At 43.5% G+C, this 12,210-nt stretch overlaps 1 protein-coding gene across 1 annotated transcript in view; it reads right to left on the bottom strand.

The window, feature by feature from the left end:
* OBSCN (obscurin, cytoskeletal calmodulin and titin-interacting RhoGEF) overlaps positions 1 to 12,210 on the bottom strand; it is a 186,969-nt gene that overhangs the window by 72,122 nt on the left and 102,637 nt on the right. Inside the window, exons 62-67 of the mRNA XM_083873333.1 lie at positions 11,418 to 11,684; positions 10,487 to 10,759; positions 6,830 to 7,096; positions 4,261 to 4,533; positions 2,718 to 2,990; positions 187 to 462 (exon numbers count right to left, since the gene is read on the bottom strand). Coding sequence (XP_083729459.1) covers positions 187 to 462; positions 2,718 to 2,990; positions 4,261 to 4,533; positions 6,830 to 7,096; positions 10,487 to 10,759; positions 11,418 to 11,684 — 1,629 coding nt within the window. The remainder of the gene's footprint in view (positions 1 to 186; positions 463 to 2,717; positions 2,991 to 4,260; positions 4,534 to 6,829; positions 7,097 to 10,486; positions 10,760 to 11,417; positions 11,685 to 12,210) is intronic.

The following is a 12,210-nucleotide window of genomic DNA, read 5'->3' as shown; positions in this document are numbered from 1 at the left end:
GTTTTGTTCACAGCAGCCCAGAAGGACTCCTTTATCCCAAATTCTTCCTCCTCTACTGTGTTGGCAGCCAAGCACTGAAAGATACTACACTGGGAGATGCCTGGAGTGGGTGAAGCAGGCATGCCATGCAAAATGTAGGTTCTGCAGGAGCTTGCAGTCCTCTCTGCAGCCTGTGTCCATCCTCACCTAGCCTCACCATCTGGGGGAAGTGCACCACCTCGCTGCTCCCAGCTTTATTTATGGCCGACACTCGGAATCTGTAGGGTTCCCCTGGGGCCAGGCCATCCACCGTGAACTCCGTGCTTTGGATGAGGCCCTCGCTGCAGGACTGCCAGCCAACACCTGGGATTTTCCTCTCCACCTTGTAGCCCAGGACGTCACCTGGAGGCTTGTGCCAAGACAGAGTGACGGAGTGGCTGCTCTGACTTAGGACTTGTGGCTCTTCGGGTGGCTCGGGGAGGGCTGGGGGCACAACAGAGGTCCCGTGATGTATCATGTGAGCAGTAACACATGTGGAGGCCCAGGGGCCTGATACCAGCACAGATACCCTTTTAGATTAGGGTGAGAAAAACTTTCCTCCCATGGGCCTTTGCAGACACACGTTAATATTTCTTAGGTTTCCTTGTTTCATTGGTTTGTTAAGTTTATGTCACTCTGTTACCGTATATGCACGTCTGCCAGAGTGTTGTTCCTTCCCTTGAACCCCATTGGGTTATTTTTGCTGCAGTATCACACCCCTGTGACCCTATAAGTCCTCCTGGTTCCTGGACACCCCTCTGCACCACCTTTCTCCATTGGACCCTGACCTCAAGACCACCCCATTTTTCTGGTATAACCCTGGATCTTTGACCCATTTTTGGCTCTTGTCCCTGGTCTACATTTGAGGCTGTACAATGCAGAAAATAAACATGCTAAAATGAAAAACATGAAATTTGGCTGACAACAGAGGAAAAATTTCATGTTGTTCTTGTGGTGTCAAGAGTTAAAGAACTGGCTGTTGACCATATTTGCCTTTAATTCTTTGGACTGGTCTATCATGGCAGGCCATTTACATCCTAAATGCCTTGAACTCATGACAGTGTTCTCCTTGTTGTAAAGTTGAGTGTAAAGTTATCATAGAGTCAGGACCTTGAATACCTGTACACCACTGATTTATCCTTGTCTGCCCTGATCTAGGCTGCCAGTGACAAACATTCATTTTCCAACTCTCATCTCACGTAATTAACGTCTCGTATTGTCTTTGTCCCACTAAGCTCAAAATAAAGATAACCCTACACAGTCTATATTATCAAGGAATTTAACAGAAAATTTCAAGCACGTTTGAGCTTGAAATTGTGTTTAAGTCTGGCCTTAATTGAAGTCAAGTTACTACGGGAATAAAGAATAGCTCGAATATTTTAATAACGAGTCACTCCCCTTCTGTGTAATTGCAGCATCAGGCAATGACAAATAAATATGTGATGGGAATGATCTGGTGTCCTACTGTCCATGATCATAAGATGTTTTGGGCTGGGACCTTGAAGATCATCCAATCCCAATCCCTATACTCAGTACTCTGGAAAATGTTCCTTGCTTACATTACATTTTGGCCTTAAAGATGGAAATAATCCTTTCAGTCAGGAGTTCAAAACATTTATGATGTAAATGACCTGCCATAATATACCAATCCAAAGACTTAAAGGCAAATATGGTCAACAGCCAGTTCTTGAACTCTGGACACCACAAGAACATAAAATCTATTCTTTGTTTTCAGCCAAATTTCATACAGAAAAATCTGTCAACAGAAGAGTATTGTATTTTTATTTTGAAGTTCATTTTGAAGTTCATAAGTACTCAAAATTAGAAAAAAAATGATTTAAATCCATCAACTTTCTTTCTTTTTTTAAAAAATTGTGATGGAAATGGCTGGAATATGTAGCAGAGATCCCTTAAGTCTCAGAAATCATTAGACAGAGACTGCCTGTAGTCATTTAAAGTATAGATAGTCCATCAGTGACTCTTTAACATCTTAGCTACAGCTAAAATACATTTAATTATCTCTTAACCATCACTGGGATGGTGCCGTGTGACCACTGCTGGGTGATCCACTTGTCTCACTGCTGGAAGGAGCCAGATCCTGCGTGCTGAAATAGACACTGACCTGTCATTATCCAACCTGCTCCATGAGGGAATTAGGGAATTATCACCTTCCTGACTTAACTATTAACTCTTGTGTCTCTGAAGCAGGAGGTGTGTTCTTCATGGACATCCCTCACTTGAAGGTTTTAATATGCTGCTCATTTATCTGGAAAACTGGTTGCCCTGCACCTGAGTTGATTAGTAGATTTCAAAGATTCCTCTGCTGTCCTGAATAATTTTTCCACACAGACTCTAGCTCAGCTCCCTCCTGTGTCCACACCTGCAGAAAGTGAAGTTGAACTCTGAGAATAGTGATTTTTGCTAGATTTTACATTACATTTTATAAAAGGCTGCAGCTAAAGAAAGTTGGGGAGCATCTCTACCATCAGTAGCCTGACACATTTTTCTTCTGATGAGGTGGATTACTTCTGGTTGAAGAACAAGTTGCCAGTATTGTCTTCTCAGCCTAAGAAAACCATCTTGGGACATGTGAGGCGATGTGGAAAGAATCAGCACAAAGATTGAGAAACTCAGTATTGTAGTACAATACCAAAGTTTGAGATTTTGAGTGCCCCTGGGCTGGAACAACACACACTTACCTATCACAGAAAGCTTGGCTGATGAAATGGCCTCCCTGGAAGCAAAGGTCACCTCTCCAGAATGATGGAGTTGGGCTTTTTTCAGAATAAGTTTGTATTTGTTTCCATCTGCTTGTACCTCCCAGTCCTCACCCGACTGGATCTCTATGTCATTAATGTACCAGGCCACTTCATTAACTGGCACAGCTTCACTCAGGACACAGCTAAATGTTGCTTTTTCCCCCAGAGACACTTCCACATCCTTGAGGGGCTGCAAGAACTGCAGGCGCCACCCTGCAAGTTAAAATCAGTGATCAAGCCCTCAGTTACAGAAGCAATCAAGAGATTTTGTGAATATTTGTGCTGAAGCTCTGAACATCCAGGCCTTGGGGACCAAGAAGATCATTAAAAGGTTTATGTATACTGCCAGAACAGAAGGTTTAGAATCACAGAATAGTTTGGTTTGGTTTGGTTTGGTTTGGTTTGGTTTGGTTTGGTTTGGTTTGGTTTGGTTTGGTTTGGTTTGGTTTGGTTTGGTTTGCTTTGCTTTGCTTTGCTTTGCTTTGGGAGGGACTTTAAAGCTCATCTTGTTGCACCCCCTGCCTTGGGCAGGGACACTTTTCACCAGACCAGGTTGCTCCAAGCTCTATCTAATCTATAACTGGGGACTGATCTCTGCTTTTGTACTCTTACTTTCCCCAGTAATGGCATAAAACAAAATGATACAGAGATAATATTGTTGCTGATAAAACCCTCCTCTGTAAAGCCCTGAAGTGCCCATAAACACAAATCAAGCTCATCAGAGTCATGATAACTCTAAGACAATAATTTGCTGCTAACTCAGGGCCAACTGGTGCTGCTTATAAACCATGTCACATCCCACAGAACAAGAAAATAAGGAAGTTGTAAAGCATCATCCATTTAGGGGTGAGAGAATTGGACTTTTTCAGATTTTCGTTTTTCAGGGGAAAAAAAAGGCTTTGGGATGATCTAATTTGTACCTTCCAGTATGTGAAGGGAGCCAACAAGAAAGATGGAGAGGGACTTTTTGTAAGAGCATGGAGTGACAGGACAAGGAGGAATAAATTCAGATGGACAGAGAACTGGTTTACATGAGATATTAGGAATAAATTCTTCCCTATGAGGGTGGGGAGGCCCTGGCACAGGGTGCCCAGAGAAGCTGTGGCTGCCCCTGGATCCCTGGAAGTGTCCAAGGCCAGGTTGGACACTGGGGCTTGGAGCAGCCTGGGACAGTGGAAGGTGTCCCTGCCCATGGCAGGGGGTGGCACTGCATGATCTTTAAGGTCCTCTCCAGGCCAATCCATTCTGGGATTCTGTGGGTTAGAGGTGGTCTTGGCATAGTTGGGTTAAAGGTTGGACTTGATGATCTCAGAGATCATTCCCAACCTGAATGATTCTATAATTTATTGTGTGGGAAGAACATTTAGGCAAGAGACAAACAAAAAATGAAACTTTTCCTCGCTGCTACTCATAACATTTTTCTGGTTTCTTTCCTCTTTCCAAACAGAAATTGAAGGTTTCCCCTGCCCAAGCATTGAATTACCTTTCACTGTGAGGAAGGCTGAGGTCACTGCATCGCTGCACATGAAAGTCACCCTGCAGCTGTCCTGGAGAGTTAAATTCTTCAGCAGCAGGATGTGCCTGAGCCCATTTTCAAAGTAAACCATCTCAGTGTTTTCTGTGGTTTTGGCAGGTTCATCATCAATCAGCCAGTTGTAGTTGTAGGTCTCAGGCTTGGAGAGGTAACACTCGAACAGGGCTTCCCCTCCCTCCACGGCTTCCACGTTCTCCAGGCCCTGGACAATGCTGTTCTTGGCTGGAAAAGAAGGATAATTAACATTGTTAATAAATTGGTCATATATCTCTGAATATTTGCAAGCCTCAGAGAACTGGATGATTCCCACTGCTGCAGAGCTGATGGAAAAATGTGGATGTGATAAACTGCGCTTGTAGGTTTAATTGTTGATTGCAACCACGCTCTAACAAAATATTACAATAAAAAGATTTAAAGACGGTTTAAAAGTAATGATAAACCTCTAGAACCTCCAGAATTTCACCTAGAACCTCTAGCACTTCACCCAGATTTCCTCCAAAAACCTGAATGTTTTTTATAAATAAAGAAAAAGTGGTCATATTTGTGTGAATCAGGTCAATATTCAATAGGAATGCATAGCTCAGGAAGATAAAGTTTAACCAAATTCCTTTTGTCCTATGACAGGAAACGTTTCTCAAAGATCTCCCAGACAGCACAATTATCATCATGATTGGGGAGATGTGAATCCACTGACAGCTCATGATAAAATCTTATTACTTTTCTTGCAAAGTAAATGTAAGAGAATATTATGGCTGGCAAAGCTATAGTGATGATTATCCAAGATAATTCAGCCTCTAGGAAACGCACAGAAAGTCAAAATATCTATCAAGATTACTTTGAATAGTAAAATTCTGAATTATTATAAAAGCTCTGTGACATTTAGGTTTATTTTCCCATGCTCTGTAGTGAGTTGTGGGGTCAGAAACGTGCACAAACCTCCACACTCCAGTCATGCATTAGTTCCACCTGGACAGAAACTATTAGCTCCAAATTAAATGTGGGCTGGTGCATGTGGGTTTAATTCATGTTGCTGCAGGGACAAATGACATGCACAAGGGTGGGGACACACATCTGGGTAAATACAGTTTACACAAATGCCATAAAAAGGTCACAGCATGATTTGTGTTATAAAGCAAGAGCCCAAGACATCTGTGTTTAGATCTCTACAGATCATCTGGAACTGTGCTCAGAAAAAAAAAAAAAAAAGTAAAAATTAATAAAATATTAAATAGCTCTAAACTGAACAATTTATTTAATGGTAAAACAAACAAACATGCCCAAAAAGCACAAGCTACCAGATATTTATTAACTTATTGCTAATTAGAAGATGCCTAGAGATGATGTGTGTGGACTTCCTATCCCTGGAAGTGTCCAAGGCCAGGCTGGTCAAGGCTTGGAGCGACCTGGGATAGTGGAAGGTGTCCCTGCCTGTGGCAGGGGGTTGGAATTTCATGACCTTTGAGGTCTTTTCTGACCCAAAGTATTCTGGGCTTCTATAATACTAAAAACAATTCTGAATTTTATAAGGTTCTTATGGAATTCTTCTTTATAAGGTTCTTATGGAATCTTATTTATAAGATACATATGGAGAACAATCAGGAGGCTGCAGATTCTTCTTGGAGAATGTATAATTTTTGTCAGAACAACCCAAATTGTTCATCTGTGTGCTTTGGAAGCGCTGGTTTCCCTAATTATGGAAAGCAGCCAATTGCTAACCTTACCTCCTCTGGGATGCTTTTAGATTATGTTCATTAAAATCTTTTTAAATACCTACAATGGAAAGTGCTTATCAAAGTAGAAAACATTATAATAAATAACACCTTGTTCTTCTACACTAAAAACCAACTCCAGTTAAGCAAGAAGGCAAAATAGCCACAAATATTCAGAAATCAGAACCTGCTGTTGCTGATCACACCAATTCACTTGGTAACCAAACCCAGGAATTCCATATGCAGCAGGAAAAAAAAAAAAAAGAAATTTCCATGTAAAGTCCTAGCTTTTTGTTATTTTTTGTATATATTGTTCCTCAGGGTCTCCACAAATGTGAGTGCTGAGTGAGGAGGTAATTCCTGAGGGATCACTACTTGAAACAGGTAAATTACCAAGCTCCTTCACTCAGCAAAATAAAATGGAATTCCACCCTATCCATTAGTTACTGTTTTTGTGTCATGCTGTAAAAAGTGCTCTTTAACAGCAAATAAATATTGATATTATTCCTTTGGACCAACAATACAGCTGTGATTTTACAATTCAGCAGGACACATCCCATCACACTGACATTCCAGCTCACTGCAGAAGAGGTGGGATGGCTAAAATGGTGTACCGAGGGAGTTTTAATTAGAAATAAGATAATGCTGCAGTTTCATATTCAATTCCCATCACCCCCCAACTACTTTTATCCTCATTTTCAGTACTGGAGTGAACACCAAGAGCAGGTATCTGATGTGTCCCTTATTGCAAAGCCTTGGCATGGTTTTTCTACCCACGGTAGTCTTCCTCTCTGGCTGGAAGACCTCACCTTGAACATCAAGTGTAGCCATCACTTTAATGCCTTCAGCTTCACAAGAATAGATGCCCGTGTCTTCTGGGACCGTGGGGTTAATTTTTAGCATGCTCACATTCCAGTCCTGATCGATAATCACTCGCTGCCCATCTGCATGTATTTCCTGATCATTTTTCTTCCAGATGGCGTGCACTGGCCTAGAATATTGGCATATGAACTCTGCCGGGCCATCTTCATCAACAGTCAAGTCCTGCATGGGACTGACCACTTCAATGGTGGGATCTGTTAACCAACACGTCAGGAAGGACATGCATTAGTGGATCCCCATGGAAATCACTCCTTGGAGGGTTTTTGTTTTTTTTTTTTTTGCCAAGCACAGAGCTCATGGGGAGCAAGCAGATTGACAGTGCAAGCAGAGGGGTGGCTGGGCATGCTGAGGATTAGCAGTTTAGTCTGTGTCTGTGTCAGCATCAAACAGGATGGAAGCCAGGCTGGTGCATTAGAAACATGACCATTACACTGGGAAATGGGCCACCAGGAATTGAGGTTTGTGCTGGAACAGCCCTGAGTTTGGACTGCTGGCTCAGTGTTTCTGAGATCTTCCAGGCTTGGAAGCACTGGATGTGAAATGCTTCTGGCTCCCTAAATGTGGAGCAGAAGTGTGATGCAGAGGACTGCAGCGAGTGGTTCCCTGCAACTCCCAACCTCACAGAGCAGTAGGAAAACACCACAGACTCTACTGGAAGCTCCTTGTGTGACTAAAATATAATTACTCATCAGAAATGAACACAGTCCTCAAATGCAGACACTCCTTCCTGTCCTGGGGTGGTCTTGGGCTGTCAGAAGTTGTGTGAGGAGCAAATATCCTGGACAAGTGCATCAAAAAAGAGCCCTCCTCAGGATCAGATGAATATTCTTTTGATTATTTGTGTGCTCCTCTGCAGCAGACACATTGTTTGGAGAAAAAGAATAGGATTTCCTTCACAGTATTTTATCTAGAAATCACTGAAAGATCATAAACCATTGACATCTCAGACTGAGAGCCCATAAAATGCTGAGAGCAGCTGGATATGCAGCTCCTCTGAAGGTGGTGAGATCCATGAGGCTGCTTTTAAGCACTTTAAAAACCCAAGTTCTGCTTCTTGTGAGGCAGCTGTAAGGCAAAGTAAATACATCTGACCTAAAATACTGTGAGCTTCCAAAGCAGCTAAGAGTCCCTTCAGAGATGTCAGACTGGACCATCCATGTACAATGCAATATGCAGGTCAAAAGGAAAAACCTCAATGCAGTCTGAAAATGGGAGTTTCTCTGAAACATCACTCTCAGCAGAATTACGTCAACTTAAAAAAAATACAATAGGGCTACAAAGGGACATAAAAAGATGACAATCAGAGAAAGCTGAGGTATCATCAGGAGCTGGACATGATGATCCTTGAGGAACCCTTCCAGCTCAGGACATTCTGTGATTCTATCATGTCCTTATTCTTCAAACAGCTGTTCTGCTCACAAGCCAGTGGAATAACCCCCACTGGATCTCTGTCTGGGATGCTCCTCTTGAAACTGCTGCAGCAGGTTGAGGGTTTGGGATGCTCCTGGCAGACCTTGGGGAGCAAAGAGAGCTTTGCAAACATCATTTGGAAACTTGTTGCAAGGCTTGATCCTGCTCACTAAGGTTCCCTCTGCCACTCTGAGTGTCTGCCACGTGTGTTCATGGAGAGGAGGCCTCCATGGAAGATCTTGGAGATGTTTTGCTGGCTGAAGAAACAAGGAGGTGTCTGTGCAGCTGGGGAGCACAACCCCATCCATTTCCATAAGATGTATAATGTGCTCCTCACAGCAAACATCACCTGTGGTGCTGGAGAAGGTCCTGGTTCCACTGTCCCCTCACTGATATGCAGAAAAAGGACCTTGGTGGCCTCTCGTTCACCTGTGTAGGAGCTCTTTGAGACTCAGGAGCCAACGTGTGCCCCAGAACCTGCAATTCTCACCTGCCCAAAGGAGCTAGAGAATGGCAGCAGCTCCTTCACCCTTTTCCATTCTCCCCCATCATCTGTGAACCATCACTGTGGGTCGTGGAATGATTGTAGGGCAGTTGTAGGGCAATGATGTTGTGAAGGCCCAGCATGAAAAGCTGAGATCTCACTTGTTACAGAATAAACCATATTACCAACATGCCTTAAACCAGGAGAATGAGGCACACGGAACAAAATCAACTTGCTCCTTGATGAAGAGCAAGCCATGGATGGCTTGATAGACTGAAATACATTTCAAAGATTTATGTTTAAATTTCTGGACAAAATAAAGTACAAAATTGTCAATATAAGGATGGTTAGAATTTTACAAGTGTTTCCTAGGAAATCAAGAGTTACTGAGCACAGTGTAACTGGGGTTATCCCAATCCAGTTATACAATACTGCTGCTGTGAATCAGGTTTGCAGTTCAGGAATCTTGGCTTCATGGAAACACAAAATATCCAATACATGTGTGCACCTGCACGAGCTGTAGGATTGGACTGGATGATTTCCAGAGATTTCTTCCAAAATCAGTGATGCTGTGATTCCATGAAATGGAAATTTCTCAGGAGCCCTTTAATTCACTGAGCAGAACACCTAACGATGCATTTAATTTTAATTTATGTCTTAGGCCCACTGGACTTCTTTGTCTGGAGAGCTCAGAACCAGGTTCTGTCTCTGAAAATAGGTGCAAACTGATGCAGGACTCACAGGGTCTTCACACTGTGTTGTTACTGCATCCTTCTATATCATGAAGAAGTGATTTTGCATTTTATCTCTGCAGAGAACTAAATTTCTTGAATGGACAAGGGACACATGATGCAGAGAAGGAGACATCACTGACTACAACTCCATATTTTGGATCATTCCTGTTATGGCCCAATTATAGCTCAGGAGTAGATTTGGATAAAGATCTTTTAACCCTTTATATCTCTGTATATATCTCTTTTCCGAGCAGGGAATAAGCTTTAATTTTTGCCTGAAAAATAACAGATCTTCCCCATGGCTATAAAAGGACTGGGGGGGGGAAGGAGTTTGCTTTATCAAGTCTGGAGCTCAGTGTTATTTGCAGCTTTAGGCTACCCTTACCAAATGAGAAAAAAACACAAAACAAAACAAAAACTTATTCAATAGATCAGAAAGCTTTGCCAGTGCAGAGACGAGCTTTCAAAAACAAGGCACATTTTGTCTCTGTGTTACTGGAATGTCACACACCCATTGGTTTCCAGGAACAGCCCAAAATCCTGTCCTGGGAACATGCTGAGCTCAGCACCAGTAGCCCAGCTGTGGAGCAGCACAGTGGAAATTCTGGGAATTACCACCTCAGCAAGATTTTGCGGTATTATGAAAAAAAAAGCTGAAGTGGGGATATGAAGTCAGGTGCTACCGCAGATGTTCATGTTCATCTCTTCTTTGACATCAGCTGAAAGCAGCAGCCCTGACCCTGCAACCCTCCCTCACCTGAACCACTGCAAAAATCAGTGTGGTTGTACCCAGAAGATTTCTGGGGTGAGAGTGAGCGACTTCCAGAGTGGGAAGAGTTGTAGGGGCACAGGAGAATCCTGAAGGGATTTAGTAAGGGTAGCCTGGAAGGCAGAAGCACCAGCACATGGAGCAAGTCCAGAGGTGGCCACGTGTTTCTTGCTCACAGAGAAAATACCTTTGACTAATAATTTAGCTGTAGATATAAGGGACCCAGCTCTGAAGGTGACAGTGCCCGAGTCATGACACGCCACGTCATTTAGGGTTAAAGTGTGGATCCTGCCGTCCTGCTCAGAGATTTCCGTCACCAGGTTGTTGTGAAGGGGGGTCCCATCGAGCCACCACTGCACGTTCTTCACCCCCGGGTGGGAGAGCTCACAGGTGAAGGTGGCCGACTCGCCCACAAAGACGTCTGTGTTCCTTAAACCACACACTACCACTGCTGCTTCTTCTGCACGACAGAGCAAGAGAAGGTGCCAGAGGAAAACAAAAATAAACACGCACGGGTCGCTCCCTGCGGGACTAACCCAAGCCCAAGTGCAACTCCAGGAGAGTTAAAATGGTAGTGTTTTTTCCAAGGGAAATAAAGAACTAAAATTTTCTTGAAGAGGGTTATAAACCACCTTCCATCCCTCCAGCTGCTTGTAGGAGCAGGGTGTGTGTCAAACATTTCACTGGAGGAAACTCCACTCCTTGCCCAGGTCATGCCTGGCTCTCCTGTGTGTTGCAACCATCAGCAGAAGTTGTATGTGGCAGAGAGGTACTCAAAGATTTAAATGTTCACTTGGGTGCTTTAAAGGAGCAATAAGATTATCAACAATGATAGAAACTGCACTCAGTTGTAACAAGAATTTCTGTATTTTTACGACCACTGCTCCAAATTTTTCAGCAGTAGCACCATCTGTGTCCTGAAACACAGTACGGTCAAACTAGTTTAACTTAAAAAGATGAGTCAAGCCCCAGCCTGGGGGTGGAGTGTTTATATCTTCACTGGAATCAGGAAAGAAATGAATGGACTTTCTGCTGTTTGGCCAGTTACTGTCAAAGATTTCAGAGTAAGAAATCCAGGCAGAAAACTGGAGCATTTCCACCATGTTTCACCACCTTACCTTGCACATACACAGACCCTGTCGTGATCTCGTATCCAGTGCTGCAGGTATAATCCCCACAGTCATCAGGCTCTACACCATGGATGATGAGCTCAGCTACGCTGCCCTTCAGCTTCACCTCGTACTTGTCACTGGGCTGAATGACCAGCCCTCCTTTCCTCCACTCAACGGGAGCGTCCGGCTTGGAGATCTCACAGTGCAAAACAGCCGTTCCCCCTTCTTCAGCCTCTACGTTTTTCAGCTCTTTGTTAAACAGCACTGGCAGTACTGCAGTGGAGAAGCAACTGCATCAGTGACAGCCCTCAGAGGTGAGAAATCTGCTTGTAGTTTGTCCAGTTGGGTTGTTCCCCCTCTTTCTGAAGCACACTCATGGAATCAGCTGCTGATACTGCAGAGGTGTCCAGTGCTGCTCCATAAAGGGCTGCCAGAGGTCACAAGGCCTCTAAAGGTCTTCACGTGGCCATACTCACCATTCTCAGTGTAAGCACATAGGGCACAACAACACCAATCACAACATTGAAAGTCAGAACCCTTTAGGTTGGAAAAGACCTTTGAGATCAAGTCCAGCCTTTAACCCAGCACAGCCAAATCCACCACTAAATCACATCCCCAGGTGTCACATCTATACATCTTCTAAACATCTCCAGGGATGGTGACTCCACTGCTTCTCTGGGCAGTCTGTGCCAATTCTTGGCCACCCTTTCAGTGAAGAATTATTTCTTAATACCAAATCTAAACCCCCATTGGTGCAACCTGAGGCCATTTCCTCCCGTCTTATTGCTTGTTACTTGTG

The sequence above is a fragment of the Zosterops lateralis genome (assembly GCF_965231275.1).
Source record: "Zosterops lateralis genome assembly, chromosome: 1".
NCBI classification, from domain to species: Eukaryota; Metazoa; Chordata; class Aves; order Passeriformes; family Zosteropidae; genus Zosterops; species Zosterops lateralis.
The sequence above is the reverse complement of the archived record's forward strand: the minus strand, read 5'-3'. Positions and strand labels throughout refer to the sequence as shown.